This window comes from Phocoena phocoena, chromosome 11 (genome assembly GCF_963924675.1).
Source record: "Phocoena phocoena chromosome 11, mPhoPho1.1, whole genome shotgun sequence".
In the NCBI taxonomy this organism is placed as follows: Eukaryota; Metazoa; Chordata; class Mammalia; order Artiodactyla; family Phocoenidae; genus Phocoena; species Phocoena phocoena.
Window position 1 is genome coordinate 94,658,499 of NC_089229.1, and position 18,883 is coordinate 94,677,381.

The window sequence follows — 18,883 nt, forward strand, 5'->3', positions numbered from 1 at the left end:
TGTTGAATAGAAGTGGTGAGAACAGGCGTCCTTGTCTTGTTCTTGACCTTAGAGGAAAAGCTTTCAGTTTTTTACTATTGATTGTGCTGTTAGCTGTGGGCTTTTCATAAGTGACCTTTATTATGTTGAGGTAGTTTCCTTCTATTCCTAGTTTGTTGAGTGTTTTTATCATAAAAGGGTGTGGAATTTCGTCAAATGGTTTTTCTCCATCAGTTAAGATAATCATGCGGGTTTTGTCTTTCATTCTATTAATGTGGTGTAGTACATTGGTGATTTTCCTATGCTAACCAGTCATCTATTCCAGAAATAAATCCACTTTGTCATCATGTATAAGCTTTCTAATGTGCCGTTGAATTCAGTTTGTTAGCATTTTGTTGAAAATTTTTGTTTTAATATTCATCAGGAATATTAGTCTATAGTCTTCTTTTCTTGTAGTGTCTTTATCTCTCTTTGGTATCAGGGTAATGCTGGTCTCAAAGAACTTAGAAGTGTTCCATCCTCTTCAGATTTTTGGAAGATTTTCAGAAAAATTAGTGTTAATTTTTATTTAAATATCAAGTAGAATTCTCCAATGAATTCGTCTGGTCCTGGGCTTTTCTTTGTTAGGAGGTTTTTTAATACTATTTAAATCTTACCCATTGTTGAATTGTTCAGATTTTCTGCTTCTTCATGATTCAGTCTTAGTACATTTCTAGGGATTTATCCATTTCCTCTAGGTTATCCAACTTGTTGGCATACAATTATTCATAGTATTCTCTTCATTAAGTCGTTTCCCTGTGTTCTCACTAATTACTTTAAATTCTTTGTCGGGCAGCTCATAGATCTTTTTTTTTTTTTAAATCAGTTTCAGTTTTGGGGGGTTTTGTTTGTTCCTTTGATTGGGCCATGTTTCTGTGTGGTGTGTGTGTGCATTTTTTTTTTCTGGGATTGGCACTCCTAGGCTTTGTATAGAGCCTTTGTGAAGAGTAAGACCTTTCGCCAGTTAGCCCAGCTGGAGGTTCCTGAACTTCTCAAACCTTTTCTCACCTCTTGCTTTCCCCATGTCTGCCTGCAGAACTGCAGCTCTGCATCTCCTTGCTTCAGCTTTCACTAGCTTCCAAATTTCTTCTGGTCCTATAAGCACTCTGTGTCAGGCAAGACAGAAACCAGTCCCTTGAGTAGCCACCAGACAATCCAGGCTGTTGGATATACAGTCCACTCTTGTTTTAATCTCAAAGGAGGATCCCTGCTATACAAGGTTTCTTCTTGGTGCCTCCACACCAAATGCTGAGATTCCTACCCCTTTTGTTGGAATCTCTTCTTGGTTTTGCAAAGGCCTGGGTGCTGTAATTTTTCAACTGGTCTCTAGAGCTCTCACAAAGGTATTCTGTCCACATACTGTTGTTAACTCAGCGTCTCTGTGGGATAAAGAGGGTGTAGCTTCCTAGTCGGCCATCTTACTAAAGTCACCATTTTCTAAGTCTAGAGTGGATTATCTTGTTTTACGATCACCACTTGTTGCCTTTTGTATTTTCACCTTCTTGCACAAATGATTCTCTTATCACTCTTTTCTCCATGTCGTAGCCATAATATAGCCTCTATTGTACTTATTCATATTCAAAATTAACTTTGTTTTTATTTTACTCTATTTTCCTATCCACTCAAACTCCCACTATTAACTCAGCAAATCTCAATGTCAAGATAGATGACATAGGCAAAATCTATCTTTATTGGGGCTTCCCTGGTGGTGCAGTGGGACACAGGTTCAAGCCCTGGTCCAGGAGGATCCCACATGCCATGGAGCAACTAAGCCCGTGTGCCACAACTACTAAGCCTGTGCTCTAGAGCCTGCGAGCTACAACTACTGAGCCCATGTGCCACAACTACTGAAGCCCACATGCCTAGAGCCCATGCTCCATCACAAGAGAAGCCACTGCAATGAGACGCCTGTGTACCGCAACAAAGAGTAACCCCCGCTCGCCACAACTAGAGAAAGCCCACGCAGCAACGAAGACCCAATGCAGCCAAAAATAAATAAATAAAATAAAATTTAAAAGTAATCTATCTTGGGCTTCCCTGGTGGCGCAGTGGTTGAGAGTCCGCCTACCAATGCAGGGGACACGGGTTCATGCCCCGGTCCGGGAAAATCCCACATACCGCGGAGCGGCTGGTCCCGTAAGCCAGGGCCGCTGAGCCTGCGCGTCCGGAGTCTGTGCTCCGCAACGGGAGAGGTCACAACAGTGAGAGGCCCGCGTACCGCAAAAAAAAAAAAAGTAATCTATCTTTATTGTTCCTTGAGCTATTCAATATTATAGCTACTATTGTCACATCCTAAATCTCAGTTACTTATAATCATTTACCCTCTGAAAACTTTAATAACATATATATCCCATGCACATGTGTATGTGTGTGTGTATATTCTGTATCTATCTCTCTGTCTATTATCTATCTATAATAGTGACAGTAAATTTCTGAATTCTGATATGTTGTGTTTAGAAAGTGTCATGTAGGGAATTAGATGATCGATGAATGCATTAACATAATGGGAAGAATTCTCCAGGTGTGAATTCTCATGAAGGATTTATTTTATATGTATACAATAACGATTTCATAGTAAGGATCTTTTGTGATAGAAGATCATTGTGAAGACAGTTGTAACAAAGAAAAGGATTCATCAATATATTTCATACTACATATGGACAAGTGAAGGCTCTTCTTTGGTTTATATTTCTAGCCAGTTTATACTTTTGGAGCTCACAAAGTTTTGCAAGCTTCTGGTTGAAGGGAACACTTTTTCCTCAATCGTTTCTAACATGGCCACTGTGGATTCCTAGTGGTCACAGTCATGCTTCATAACTTGAAATTAAACTTCCGTGCACTAAAAACATTATTTTAAGCAAAGAGTCGTTTTGATCTTTAGCTCTTTGCTTTCTCTGTTGTATTATTCAGCAGCCTTTTCCACATTTATGACTCCATTTTCCACGTTTTGCCTCTTTTGGGGGGAGCACAAATATTTCAGGAAGACTTTAGAGCTTTGGAAAGGCATCCTGCAGTTTTTTTGCATTCGTGTTTACTTTTTACAGCATTACATTTAATATTGTTTATCTTGACTCCTGACTTTTTTGGAGGGAAATGAGAGTGCTTCATTTCCCTCACGCTGGTCCTGGCCCTGAGAAAAGTACTCAAAGAGGATGGTTACAAAGACAACAAACAAACCTTCCCAGAATTCTGTCAAACAGGCCAATTAATTAAACAAAGTAGATATTACATATCTAAGTATACTGGACAGCCAGTAAGTGGATTTTCTCACTAATTTATAGAGAAAACCCACTGCTAGAAGTGTGGGTAGGTAAGAAAGATAATAAAGCTTTTCAAGGCTGAGCACTTCCTTTTGCTTCTCTTGCCTCATAGAACTGTAGTTTTTTCTTTTACGCAAGTTTAGTGCCACATTCTTCTCTTTGCAATGGACAGACCGGTGATATATGCTGATTTAAACATATCCAGGAATGCTGGCCTTGAAAGCTCATCACCCCCAGCTCTTCCTCAGAGTAAGTGGCTTTACTTTTCCTTTTGGCATTTGTATATCTTCCATAGTCAGATTTTTCTCTTGAATTTGTAGCTTTAAATCATGGCTTTGAAGATGAGCAGCAGCTATATTAATGTTAAATAGATATAGCATGGCCTGTCAGTAGGTAATCACAAATGTGGGAAAAAGCACATACCTTATAGATTTCTTTTTTATCAAGATACTTTTGTGAAAAATGAATATAGTTCCTATTACTGAGCCTTGGCTAAAGGATCCTGAAGAAATATTTTACGTGCATTAACAAGGGAATATTTTGATTTATTTATTTATTTATTTATTTTTTGGCCACACCATGAGGGATGCGGGATCTTTGCTCCCTGACTGGGGATAGAATCCGTGCCCCCTGCAATGGAAGCACAGAATCTTAACCACTGGACCACCAGAGAATTCCCTTTTTTGTTGTTTTTGCTTTTGTTTTTTTTTTAACAAATGAATATTTTTAGAGATTTTTTACTACCTTGCTGTAATAGTAACCTACCTTATTTCAAATCCCTCTATAAAATACTGTGATTAAGTTCCAATGCATTTGCGTCCGTGGCATTCCTTTCAGAATACAAAGTGTAGGCTCAATGATTAACATCGTTCACCCTTCAAAGGGAAGGGAAAAAAATGTTCTGAAAGAAAATTATATTCAAGATCAAAAACTTGGATATAATAACAATCTGATGTTTTTTTAAATTGAAAAGTATAACAGTTTAGAAGGATTTAAGCCACAACCCACAGGAGAATACCACTCATGCACTTATTTCATACTTGTTGAAGTTGGCAATTTTCTGTATGTCAGAGGAGTTAGTATTCTGAGTGAAAGAGATGGGGTATTCTAATGTGAGGTCATAGGTGATGGATTCCATGGCCTGGGGATAGATAAAGAGAAACTACAAATTAAGCAGAAAAAAATGTATAAACTCATCAGGACATAGTATTACATTCTGAAGTCAAACCAAACTTACTAAACATCAATGATATTGCAATTTTTATCCAACCTGATATTCATTCCATAGTGTGCTTGGCAAGTGGGTTGTATCTTTTTAGGATGGTTTGGTATAATTTGGAAGTATTAAGTTATCAATGTTCTAAATTGGAGATTGAAAAGTCTTAGGGTTATCAAATAGTTTCATGATACCCTTCATTTGGGGGTTACAGGAAATTGGAGAATTTTGATAACTACAGTGAGAATTTGTCAAGCCACGGTTGTTTTTTGATGTGGAAGAGAAAGACTTTCTGTTCCCTATTCAGATCTAGCAGAAGTGGAGAGAAAGGAGGATGGTGTTGGACGATATTGGAGAATGAAAATAGAGAAAGACAGCGAGATTTTCCTTAAAAGCTACTCTCTGTGATCCCAAATCAACGAGGCCAGAAAATCTGTCTATTCTAATTGTCGTCATTATTCCACAAAATATCATTCTAAAAGTAAATCTGAGAAAACATAGAATAAAGTCAGAACAAAATGTGTGACTACAAAACGCTTGTCAACTGAAAAAAATGCCTAACCTAAAAGTTGAGAGTTATGTATTTGGTGACTTTACAGAGGACTATAGCTGAGAAGGCAGCCTCTCTGATAGTTCTGAAGAAATGTCCCCAAGAGGTAAGGGAGGAGCTGGGATATACAGGAGCTTTGGCTTAAAAAAAAAAAAAAAAAATGTAGTCAAACATCAAAAGATTACTGCTAATCACAGAAACAGACACCTCATGTTAATGATTCTAGTGCTTTTCTATATGTGGGAAGATGCAAAAGTCTGGGCTCATTGAAATAATTCCTTTGACATGCATCTTAGCTATCTAGGGCCAGCATCCTGTTTTTCTCCATCCTGAATCCCCCTCAAGTTTTACTATCCGGGCAGCCGCACTGGCTGGTGGCTTTAAGATCGCAACATCCTTTGTTTACTGAAATGGCAGGTGACATTCTTTCACCACACATTGATCTGGTATTACAATTATCGTGAAACAACCACTAAGCTCTTTGGCTAAACAGTTTAGCCAAACTGGTAACTGTAGAATAGTGATTATATCAAAAGCAGTCAGGAAAACCAGAGAGAGATGTGAGTTGCGACAAATCTGGTTTATGGCCCAGGATTTGGTCTCTTAGAAAGGTAGATAGGTGTTGGCAAAAATGCCTCTAGAGTTTATCTATTCATCCAAAAATAAGCACCTGTGTCAGGCATGCCCTAGGTGCTGAGAATACAACAGTGAATAAAGTAGTGAAAAAATAGTTTCCTTTATTGCGTTTATATTATACTACTAGGAAGGCTTACAAATAAATGAATAACTAAGAATATATATGTATACATATATGTGTTAGATAATATTAAGTGCAATAGAGAAAATATTTTTTAAAAAATGGAATTGAGAGTTAGCTTTTGGAGAGGATATGATATCAAATGGAATAATCATAGAAGCCTGCCTGACAAGATGACATTTGAGTGAAGACCTGAAAGGATTGAGAGACAAAGGTATGCTTCCTGGGAGAAGAGCCTTTTAAAAGATGGACCAGTGCAGGTGCAAGATCCGTGGGATGAGAACATGCCTGTCATCTTGTAGAAAGAGCTCATAGGTTAGTGTGAAATGACAGAGCATGTCTGCATGGAAAGCAGCAGGAGATGAAGTTAGAGACATAAAGGGAAGCTGGAATGAATAGGGATTTGTAGGCTGTTCTACAGACGTACAGACTTAGATCTGCTTGAGAGAAAGCCATGGAAAGGTTTAGAGAAAAAAAGTGAGATGATTTGGCATATTGTTTGTATCCAAACAAAAAATTAGCCTTATGTGGGTATTTCCAGATGGCTAAAGTTTACCTGGCCTCTTCAATCTGTTATTGTAACTCTATTGTTACAATAACAACTCTATTGTTGTTATTAGTTCTAATGTAATGCAGGAGAAAAACAACACAGAACCCTCCACTCAGTTCTTTAAATTTTAGATGCACGGTTATTATGTATCACACATCATGTCTAGAAGAACTATTTCATATAACCCTTTCCAAAACCTCATGAAGTAGTATTATTCTACATTTCACAGGTGAGGAAATTTGTAGTTTATGAAGGTTACGTTGCCCGAAATAACATGCTCTAATACAAATCTGCTAGATTTGAGAGCCTCTGCTCTTAAACACTGCTATCCTTCGGTACTAAATGTTAAAATAGTGACTCTATGGGGCTTTCTCCATTTTTCAAAATTTCAAGGGAGGAAAGGCTGAGGAAGAAAAAATGGTAGAATAGTAGATACAACTGTGAGGAAACGTCACGTAGGACTAGTCTTAGGTTCACTAAGTTTAGTTGCTCTGTGTCACACGAGCTCGCCTTAGAAGTTCTAGGTCAATATTCTCCAGTCTGGTTCTCCCATTTTCGGATGTACACCCAGGACCTTGGAGCTCCTCTCATTGTCTACTCTTGTCTCTCCCCTCCAGATGATAATCCAGGTGTCACTACCTGAAATCTAATCTATTATCTGTTTCCTCGAATAATCTTTTATCACATTTAGTTATCTTAAATTCCATCTCCCCAGGGACATTTTAGAAAGAGCTAACTCTTATGAATGTCCACAGCCTAATGAAGAGACCATGAGCAGCTGTCTGAAAACTGGGTTGCAAAACTTAATCGCCAGGGAGAGTGTAAAAGACTAAAGTAGAAATGGATTTGTGGGTCACTCTGGAACATTTAATGAGCATAAAGACAACATTTTAACATATCTGATGCTAAAGTTTTTAACAAGTGACTCAAAGCATGTATTCCTTTATATTGAGGAATACTAGACAAAATATAAAAAGGAGTAGATAACATAAATAAATGATAGATATAGTTAAATTAGTAAACCCTTACTTGTAAAGGCCCTTGGCTCTAATAATACAATTTAGAAAGTAATTTATAATTGTAATATATATAACATATTATAAACCAAATGGGAATAAAAGGGGTCTTATAATTAAGTCAGGTATAGAAGTTGTCTAAGTACAATTTCAAGTAGAATAACCGAAGTACAGATTACCAGAATAATTCCTGTCAGAGCTGATATAATTTTGGAAGCTGTTGCTCAGTCTTTTCCAAGAATTTTTTACATTAATAAGTTCCTCTTTGATTATTTTTCCCTATAAAATCCATTGATAAGGTTATGATTAATTTATGATCCCACTTTAATTAATACAATCACAACTTTTGATGAACATGAGATATACAGTACATCGTTATTGACATGATACAGAGAAAAACAAAGGTATTTGACATTTTTTAGACTATGCAATGTTGTAGACACAGGTTCATGTTATGTTATATTCACTGAAATACTGAAAATAACATGCAAGCTTGTAAAATACTCTTCCTTGAATTCCATCCATTTGGTCCAAATTGGAGATGATTGTGCCAGGCAACAGTAAAGCAGAGAAATCCACGTCTAAGAATAGAATTGTCTTATACCACCAGCACCTAACATGTTGTTTGGCATAAAACAGAGCCTCAACAAATATATCTTGAATGAATGAAGGCCTTCCTTGTTGGACAAAATTCTTGGACTTACTTCGTACGGTAGGGTATATGTTTCATTTTTGTATAGCATTTGGCATGTTTCAAAACACTGTCACATCTATCTCATTTGATTCTTATACCAATCCTTCGTACACAAGACAGGCATAAATATTTCTATTTTATCTATAAGCAACTCTCAGTTGGGTCTGAGATTCCATCTTGTGGGACCCTACTTTAAGATGACTGATAATGTCTTTTCCTGCCCCTACCCCCAACCTGAATCTAGCTCTTTCTTATGTGATCCAAACAACCTCTGCTTTTTGTATTAGATGAACTCAACTGAGTTAATCAAGTATATTTTCTTAATGTCTCAGATGTTTGTCAGGGTCCAACTTGGCATCAATTTGCTCTGAAACTTGGTTGTGCTGGGATTATTCTTCTTGCCTTGACTGTGATTGGGTTGAGTGTTTCAGGTAAGTGATGCAAGAAAGATCATTGATTTCTTGTTCTGCTTATTCTACTTTACCATAAATATTAAAGTATGTTAACATTTGGCCATCCCAAATTTAGTGGAAGACCCATGAAACAAAAACAATTATGAAACAGTGCTCTAACGGTGCTCAGCTGGTACCTACTAAGCAAATGTCATCCTTTATCGTATTTCTCTTCCTAACTGTTCTGATAGGCTTCACGGGGGATTTCACATGTGCTCCAAGGACATTTAAAAAGTCACAATTATGATAAAATCATGACAATAACAAAGAAAATAAAAATTTCCAATTATTTACAGTTCCTTAAGTGCCTACTAAATTCCAGATTGTCCTAGGCAATCTCTCCCGTGGGGTATAGGCACAATTATACCTATTCTGAAGATGGAACATTAGGCAAGGAGTGGAAGCAATTTAAGAGTTTAAGTAACACCTGGGAGCTTACTTATATAGTTGAAACCGCTAACTCAATGTCTGTGTGCATTCACCTGTTATATGTGTGTTTGTTTATGTTGTCTTCTAAGTAGACCCTTCGTTACTACGCTGCTATTGCTCTTATCTTCTGTTCATTTCAAGCTTGTTGAGATAAAAATTTCCTGAAGTGATAAATATAACATATTCATTTCACTGCACCATTCAGCATTAATCTTCTTAATGATTTCTCCTGATTTATTAGTGATATTCTTGAGACAAAAATCAACAGAGAAAAGCTTCATGGATGCTCAAGAGAACAGGAAGGAAACAACAGGTATATTTTGTGGCTTGACTTTCCTAAGAATAATGGCTAAAATTTGATCGGTATCGTGCATTCTCTTAATTAAGGTTCATAACAACCCGTACATTAAGATAGTATTATCGCTCTGATTTTAGGTTTGACAAAACTGAGGCATGGAAAGGCTGAGCAGCTCATCCAGGGTCGTCCAGGTACTAAGTGGTGACACTGGGAATTGTACTTCAGTGGTCTCACTTCAGAGCCTACGATCTTAGCCAACAGATAACACTGCCTTATGAGAGACTGCTGCTAGGATACTCAATAATTAATAGCCAAAACCCAAGCTATAAAGTAAAATATGCATTGAAGTGGGATATTTGATGATTTTAATGAATATGTCAAACAGCTAACTCTGGTCCGAAGTTAATTAACGGAACACGACATAAAATGAATAATTTAATATTTATTGTATTAAACATTAAGACATTGATCTCGTCCATGTACTTATTAAGTAGTGTGTGTTAGTAAAGACACTATTTTTGAGTGACTGTAGCAGAATGTGATCATTTATCATATACATTCGTACATAACAGAAATTTTAAGAAACTATGAAAATCCTTCTGGAAAATGCTATCCAATAGATCCCATTAATAGGCAAATATATAATTCAGCAATTAGAAATTTTCTTATAATTTTTCTCCATGGTATTTGCCATTAACTTATGGAAATGAACTGTTATTTGCTTTTCATTTTACATGTTGTTTAAAGTAGCCATTTTTTAGAGAAGTTTGATATTGTCATCATGGAGTAGAAAGAACACTTGTAATGGATTTACGGAATCTCAGAAAGAGTTTTGACTCTACCAGCATCTGCTTTGTGTGGACTTGAACAAGCTATTCTGTCTGTCAGTGTTTTAACTTGTCACTAATTTTCAACTCTTAGTACCAGAATGAACTATGTCTCAAAACCCTCAAAGTTATATTAAATTCATGAATTGTTCTCACTGTGATGATCAACGGCTTCCCTGAATTTATAATGACTTGTGCATGTGTGATTAGTGTTAGTGGGGTGGGGGGCAGGTTAGAAACATAACATTTATTCTTCTTTCTTACTTTAGAGAGACCAGTTCTGTTAAAGTGCCCAACAAACTGGCAACTGATCCGAGATAAATGCTTGCTTTTTTATGACACTTACAAACCTTGGACTGACAGTCTAGCCGACTGTTTCACAAAAGAATCCCGTCTGCTGCTTATTCAAGATCAGGAAGAATTGGTAAATAATTAAGTAAAATACTTTAATACGGCTTAGCCCTTGCTTCTAACCATATCAAGATCTTTGTGCTTTAGCCCGGAGGGTTCTATGCAGATGGAAGTATTAATTTTGACTTCAAGAAGCTCACAATCTGAGACACTAAACGGACATGTAAGCAAAATAAATATAATTTAATGAACACAACAACATAAATACAAATATTTGGATATATATAAATATACAGACAGAAATATCACAAATAAGGAATAATTAACTCCGATGGGGAGTTAGGAAAGGCTTCAGGGAGGAGGTGATACTTGAACTGGGTTTCAGAGGATGGGTAGAAGGATGCAAACCAGTAATAGATAAACAGATTCAATATTCAGTCATTTCTTCTGTTTTATTTATAGAGGCTCATACAAAACCGGATAGACAAAGGAGGAATTCCGTTTTGGATTGGATTAAATTTTACATTATCAGAAAAGAACTGGAAGTGGATAAATGGATCCTTTTTAAATTCTAATATGTGAGTATTGGGATAAGCTAATTTGAATATTCAATTTACATCAGGTTTACATGGCAAGATAGTAACATTGTTATTGAGGATTGAGATTTATCATTTTAATTTAGTTTAAAAATGTTCAGGAGGGTCAGAATAGTCTGAGAAGAAGAATGATTCTGAAGTTGGTTGAAAAGTTTCACATATGAAAAGACATCAACCCTTTGCAGCAATATATATTTTTACCAGCAATGGAGTTTTAGGAGACAAGGAAGAGACTAACTCCTTTGGGTGGGGGCACATGAAACAGTTTTTAAAATAACAACATTTAAAAATTAAGAAATTTCTAGCTGGAAGCTATCGGCACGAAGAATTGTTTAAGTAGTGTTTTTCAAACTGTGGGACCACATACCTTAGTGGGTCACAACCAGCATTGGCACAATGAATACAAGAGGAAAAAATATAGTAAATATCAGCGTGGGGTATCCAGACATTTGAGAGAAACTACTCACATTGTAACAAGTATTGTAGCTTATCTTAACCAGCGGTGTGAAAGGAGGGTTGTTTGAAGAGATGTAGTCAATCTGCATAAGCCACAAAAGAGCTATTTGCCGTCTTTTGGTTGTCTCATAGTTTCTTGTGTGAGATGGTCAAGTTAACCAACGGTGTTATAGGAGGATTGATGTTACACAGTTAAATTATAAATTTTTAATGGACCTCATTGTTATTCGTACAACAAAGGGCAGGACATTTTTTTCCCTAGAAAGTGAAAGTGTGCAGACATTCAACCAAGTTTCTGAAAAGAAATTTGATGAGTTTTTCAGAACAGATGATATTGTGTTACATTTTCTGAGTCTGTGAATGCTTTATTCACATTTGTATAAATAACAGTTAAAATGGATTTTTTTATCATTCAAAAAACAAGAGGTTAAAATTCAAGACACAGGAGCATGTTCAAGTTTATCTAAAATATAGTAATAATTTATTGTGTGGAAAATTATTAGACATTAAAAGAAATCTTGATTTAATTAGCACATTTTGACATTGTTTGACCCATGCTCTAAAATATTTTTTTAGATGCCATACTTTAAAATGAAGATTATTTTAAAATAAAGTGTTCTGGAGTAGAATAAATGTATGAAAAGGCAAACATATTTTGGTAAATAAACTACACTCTGATTTTTTTGTTTTTCTAGGGATTATTTTCTATATTTTATTTACACATAAGTGCAACTTTTATATTAACTTATTTTTTTTTTGTACATAGTAAACGTTAATTTTGGTTTGTGTGTGTGTATGCTTCTTATTGGGCCATTACATTTATTTTATTAAGATTTATAATAAAACTGGAAAACTCTGAAGTGTCTATGAGCAGAAATATAGGCAAAGATGATGGATTAAATTCGATTGAACACTCTATTTTATTCTGAGGATAAAAGTGATGATTTGATTAAGATAGTGATCAGGTAAACCTGGAAGGTATCATATTATAGTAGAAAGAACGTCAGTTAGACTCTGCTTTTATTTTAGTTCTCTACCTTGGTTTTCAGGTAAAGAAAAACATAAAGGGTGTTAATAATTTTTTTCAAAGGACTGTTTTGGGGATTAAATGAGATAATGTTAGACAACTAGGCAGAGATCTGGTCAAAGAAGGCCTGGGAAGTCACCTAGGGCCTTTTGGAAGGGCACTTGGCCAGATGAGCGGTAAAAAAGTTATCTTGAAATTCAAAGGAAGGACCAGAAGGGTGGAAGAGATAAAATACAGGGGACCTTTGCAATAGCTTGGTCAAGAGAAATTCTGATTTGACTAGGGTGTCAGGCACTAGGAGAGAATCAGGTTGGCTTCTCAGGGCCGAGGGGCTCCAAGGAGAAATGGAACAAAGGAACAAATTAAAACTGTGATGGAGCCCTGCCCAGTGCCACCACTTCACTTTCTATTTGAGACAAATAGGTGAATGTCTTGCACACACTCCATCCTGGCACCCCAGCTCTATCTTGCCATCCCACTGTTTAACTTCTACTCATGCCCCACCTGCAATGAGCCATAAGACTCTGCTTCTTTGGAACTAACAGTACATATATTGTAGCAGACACTCACCAAGCTGTTTGGAATGGAAAAAAAGGGAACCTCCTACTACATACAATATGTACTGAGCCTCCTTTTCTCGCTATTGATATATTCAAATTCTGTAGACACTGAGTATCTACATACTTATTACATTTACTGAACACATTCTTTGTTTAAGCATGATCACCCTTTCATATACATGATCTCAATGTCTCCCCAAATATATACACACTATATACTTAAGAAAATCGAGGCTCAGTGAAGGTAGGAAATTTTCATATAACATGTTAATAGGAGATTCAATTCCCAGTTTCCAAAGCTTCTCCTTTGTATGTATCATTATGACATTTCTTTTCAGAACAATTCTTTTCCAGTGAAGATGAGTTTGCAAGTTCCAGAGGTTTATATTAGCTTTCTATTAAAAGTTTATATCATTATATTTGTGACTGGGTACTTACTCCATGCTTAATAACCAGCACCTCGTTGTTTACTGAAAATTACAGAACATACTGGCTGGATGAGGAGAATTATGTGAGAAAATCACAAACACTAAAGAGAGGCTTTTCTTCTGCTCCACAGGTTACAAGTTACTGGTGACGCTGAAGAAAACAGTTGTGTTTACATCTCAAGGACACAAATTGTTTCCGAGAACTGTGCTACAGAAAATAAATGGATCTGTCAAAAAGAACTAAAACCTGTCAAAAATAAAGTATGTTCTGCCACTTGACTACACATCCCCTCTCCATTTCTTTTTTAATCTTTATTTATTAGGTGGAACTCTTAGTTGAGGCATGCATGTGGGATCCAGTTCCCTGACCGGGGATCAAACCTGGGCCCCCTGCATTGGGAGCATGGAGTCTTACCCACTGTGCCACCAGGGAGGTCCCCCCTCTCCAATTCTTTAATTTCCATTTCAGGTCTCTCTCATTTTAACTGTATATACTCTTAGCATGGCCTAATGTGCATTTTGTGGTACAAAGTGGAACAAACACTGAGAATTCTAACTGTTGTTAGTCTTACAGACATTCAAGTTTAATCTCCTCATTCAATAAATGGGAAAACAGATACATAAAGAAAACACCTCATTTTAAGAGACAGTGATTCTCTATGGACCAAAGCCCAGACCAGCTAAGGGAAATGGTTTCTAATCCTGTAGACTTCATCCATCCCCTCTATGCCTTCGCTCACCTCCAGAAAAATTTTAGTAAATGATTTCTGAAGTCCTCTGCTTCTCCCACAGCCTATGCTTTTTTTTTTTTCAATACCATCACACAATTGGGTTGTGGCAGAACACTGATTAAAATCCATTCTCTTGACTCATATCAGAGACCCATTACTAAAGGAGTTTGGGAAGGGACCTTAACTCTTTCCATTTTAATTTCCTCATTGCTTTTTTATTTTCCTTCTATGTTTTATTCTTTCTATGGCTCACACTGTAGGAAATATGTAATCAAATTTTTCATTATTCTAATGGAAAATGTGATATATTTTTCAACTCTGCAGTTGGGGAAGCTGAAGTTACAGAAGAGATGTGTTTATTCTGATAGATCTCTTGAGTGTTCACTTTTTAAAAACACATGCCAGACTGGACCAGTGAGATTCCTTCTGTTTATTTCCTATGCCATGTGTTTGAATTTGAAGTTCATTTCCTTCTGTTTTACCTTCCTGCTCCACCCATTCCACAGAGCTCTTCAATATGCACAGTGTGGGCTAAAAAGCAGGTATCATGGTTAACATATACACACTACTGTATATAGAATAGATAAACGACGAGGACCTACTGTATAGCACAGGGAACTATACTCAATATCTTGTAATAATTTATAATAGAAAAGAACCTGAAAAATAATATATATATATGTATAACTGAATCACTTTGCTGTACACTCAAAACTAACACAACATTCTAAATCAACTGTACTTCAAGTTTTAAAAAAAGCAAGTATCATGGAAAAACACTTATGGTGGGAAAAATTTTAAAATAAAGCATTCTTGATGCATAAGCCTAGGGGTTTGTTTAACCATTTTTTTCTGATCCACACATGTTTAGGTAGCCAGCAATCAGATTCTTTTCCTTTATAATGCTAGTATGGGTAAAAAGGAATAACTTTTGACTTTCATACCAAGAAGTGTGGGAAAGGAAAATCCAAGAAGTGCAAGTAAAAAGATAATTATAAAAAATTTTTAAGTTCTAAACACCTATAAACTCATGAAGTAACCTGATCTGGTGGTCATAGCCTTTAGTTTACCCCTTGGCAGCAGCTGAAAGTTTACATCTGCAATTGTTTGCGATTAACTCCATTCTGCCCTCTTGTGGACTTACTTGGTTTGTGTGTGTGTGTGTGTGTGTGTGTGTGTGTGTGTGTGTGTGTGTGTTTGTTTTTGTGGCTACACTTGTTCCCTTCTGACCAAGCAAAACAGAACAAAAGAAAGTTGTATATCAATCAGATTTATCCATTTTTTCCCTTTGCAACACCTTATTTATTTCCTTCATAATATATGAAATTAGATAATTATTTATCTACTTATCATTTTATTATTGTTATTATTTGATTACCACTATTGCTATTATTATTATTAGGCCCTTTCCATGGGGATATGAGCTCCATGAGATCAAAACCTTCTTAGTATTGTTAGCCAATGCATGGTTCTGGCACATAGCAGATGCTCAATAAATATTTCCTGAAAAATAAACAAATAATTATAAAATCAAATTTGTTTACTGAATGAGCTTACCTAGGTGGCTCTTGCTGGCGGTCTCTAGTGCAGTTGGAATGAGATGCTGACTGGGACTCGGGTTAGCTCAAAGCCTTTGTCACGCATTTATGTGCTTGCTGATTGCCTGGAACCTCAGCAAGGTGGCTGAGTTACAGGAGCAGTTTTTCTAAAAAGACCATTTTCAAATGATAATATAAGCAGCATAGAATGATTTGTCAACATTGAAAAGGTGATCCACTAATAGGGCTAGAACCCAAATATGATCACCCAGGTAATGAATCAAATTGCATTCTCTATCAAGACAATCTATTAGGGTCCTTTCAAAATAAACTTTGAATGTTGCATAATCAGAATGTCTCTGGATTTATCCTTTGTGCTTCATGGAAAATTTTCAGTGTTCTACTTTAGGAATTATGTAACTTCTACCTGGCTAAAAATTTCTAAGCGAAGACCTCTAATAGGCATAATCTCTAAATGGAATTCCCATTCTGACTGAAATTGCTCTCCAAGTTTTTCTTCAGATATTTTCCTCATTTTACACGTGAGAGCTACTCATAGCCAACTTGAGTAAAGTCACAAAATTAGACCTTGATGAAGCCAGGGCTAGAACTAGGCTTTTCCCTGAAGCAAGGATCAGTCCTTGCTCCTTCCTACTTCAGTGTTCCTTCCAATTTCCAGCGTTTTTATTTGAATCTTAATTATTCAGCTGTGGTGTGAATTTTCTCAGTGATTTTTGTCTTCTTGGATTTTTACATTTTTCCTCCTAGAGCCAGCATTTGAGGATGTTATGTTAAAAAATATTTTTTTCTGGACGCTCCTTTCACAGGAGTGTCCTTATACAAATTCAAAAGTGAGTCTATCGCCACCTTGTGACTATAATTTGCAGCTGCAACTTTAAAACTGCAGTTATGCGGGAAAGTTTCACATTTACAAAAAGGTTCCGGAACAGTTCGTTCAACACCAGTATTTTCCTCACCTAGATCTAACAATTATTACAATTTTCCCACATATCCTTTACCCTCTCTCTCTTGCTTTCTATTACCTTTTATTCTGAATGCATTGAATAGGAAGTTGCATATATAAATAAATCTAAGAAAGTCAAAATAATTTAATAGATATTCTAAGATATATTTTACATCCAAATCTTTCCAAAATGTCCTTTAGAACCCCTGACCTCCTCAATCCGGGATCTAATCAAAGTTTACACTTTGCATTTGGTGACTGTCACTCTTTAAAGATAAACTGAGGAATATGAAAAATCTTAAGAGTGTGAGCAAAAATTGATTCAAACCAGTATCCAATCTAGCAGATAGAGAGGAGTTCCAAGGAGATTTACAAGATATGAGACTTTTATATGCAGAAAGGAGCAGGAACAAGGAAGTTGTTGTAGGCAAAAAAAAAAGTAGGTTGGTTATTGCAAAGTTACTTTCCTTTAAGGGATTGTAGGAATCTATCAGGCAGATGACCTATCTAGTTCTTATCAGACAATTCCTAATTGACTGGTTTAAGATTCCAGTTCTGGGGCTTCCCTGGTGGTGCAGTGGTTGAGAATCTGCCTGCTAATGCAGGGGACATGGGTTCGAGCCCTGGTCTGGGAAGATCCCACATGCCGCAGAGCAACTAGGCCCATGAGCCACAACTACTGAGCCTGCGCGTCTGGAGCCTGTGCTCTGCAACAAGAGAGGTCGCGACAGTGAGGGGCCCGCGCATCACTAAGAGTGGCCCCCCGCTCGCCGCAACTAGAGAAAGCCCTGGCACAGAAACGAAGACCCGACACAGCAAAAATAAATAAGTAAATAAATAAATTCCTACCCCCCAACATCTAAAAAAATATATATCTTCCAATTCTGGGAGAGCCAAAACTGTAATTGTCTTAATTAAGTCTTGGTTTGGCGACATGGAGCTTAGCACAAGTGAATCTATTTGGGGCCTGTTGTCTTGTTTTCAACATTGCTTTGGTGTCTTTTGTTAAAGAATTGTCCGTCTGCTGTTTTTCATTTCCCTGTGGCATTCATTTATTGAAGAGTCTAGGCCAATTTTATTATAGAATGTACTGCATTATGGATAGTGATTTGCTCATTCCCTCAAAATTTTAGCGTCAATTTAAAAATGTGAACTTGAATTTCTTTGACATCTGCCATTGAGAATAAAAGTCTGTGCCCCTTGAACATGATTTCAACCAATGTGACATCTCTTGCTACAATCGTAAAAATCAGTGTACCTTCCGCCTACATCGAGAAGTTCTTGGGATGCTTGCTACTGGAACTCAGCCTCTAAGCTGAGAAGAAGTGAGGCTGAAACAGAGCAGGACCCTCTATGGTCCTCCCGACCACCACGTCCTCAGCCTGCCTTTTGTCTGTGGAAAAATTTTAGCCAAAGAATAAGTTTAATCAGAGAAGTAAGAAAGTGCAGAAACAAATGAAAATAGTCAAAGGAGACCAAACAATAATAGTTTAGTCATTAAGCAAAGTCAAGGACCTTTAGTTCCTCCTCAAGGGCTATAGATAATATTCTGAGCCATATCCTTTGAGTGGCTATTGTAGATATTGAAACTCCCACTAGGTGGAAGAAGTTAGCTACATGAGGACCAGACTATAGCCATGACATAAACTGCCACAATTCTGAGAACTGGTCTCAAGGAAATGGGAGCAGCCGGAACCCACTTTCGGTTACCACACCACATAGCGGTATTCTGGACAACCGCCCAAGCTGAAGTTCCAGGCAACAGCCATCCTCAACTGCTAAACGTGTAAGTGGGGAAGGCTTTGCCACGACTCCAGACCCAGGGCCATCATCAGATTGCAACTGCACTAGAAACCCAAAGGGAGAATCCCCTGGGTGAGCCCTGTCAGAGTTGTAAGAGATAACACAGTCATTGTGGTTGGAACATTTTTCAGCCACAATACAGGAGGAGGTCCTGCCATCTGCAACGACACGGATGGAACTTGAGCACATTGTGCTAAGTGAGATAAGTCAGACAGAGAATGACAAGTACCGCAGGATCTCATGTGTGCAATCTAAGAAAGTTAAACTTGAAAAACAAAGAAAAAATGCAGAATAAAATAGTGGCTACCAGGGAATGGGAGGTGGGGGGTAAGACTGATGATGTTTAAGGTACAAACTTACAA

The 18,883-nt window shown here is 36.9% G+C and overlaps 1 protein-coding gene across 1 annotated transcript; it reads left to right on the forward strand.

The window, feature by feature from the left end:
• Window positions 1-3,442: 3,442 nt before the first annotated feature.
• Window positions 3,443-13,764, forward strand: KLRB1 (killer cell lectin like receptor B1). The gene is made up of 6 exons (XM_065888218.1): window positions 3,443-3,527; window positions 8,394-8,492; window positions 9,184-9,255; window positions 10,337-10,491; window positions 10,881-10,996; window positions 13,617-13,764. The coding sequence occupies exons 1-6, from the start codon at window positions 3,443-3,445 to the stop codon at window positions 13,762-13,764; spliced, it is 675 nt and encodes a 224-aa protein (XP_065744290.1).
• Window positions 13,765-18,883: the final 5,119 nt, after the last annotated feature.

Excerpts from the sequence above, each read along its gene's own strand:
- KLRB1 (XM_065888218.1), top strand. The coding sequence starts at position 3,443 with ATGGACAGACCGGTGATATATGCTGATTTAAACATATCCAGGAATGCT. Across the intron at positions 3,528-8,393 it reads ACCCCCAGCTCTTCCTCAGA|ATGTTTGTCAGGGTCCAACT; the intron begins GTAAGTGGCTTT and ends TTAATGTCTCAG. Across the intron at positions 9,256-10,336 it reads GAACAGGAAGGAAACAACAG|AGAGACCAGTTCTGTTAAAG; the intron begins GTATATTTTGTG and ends TTCTTACTTTAG.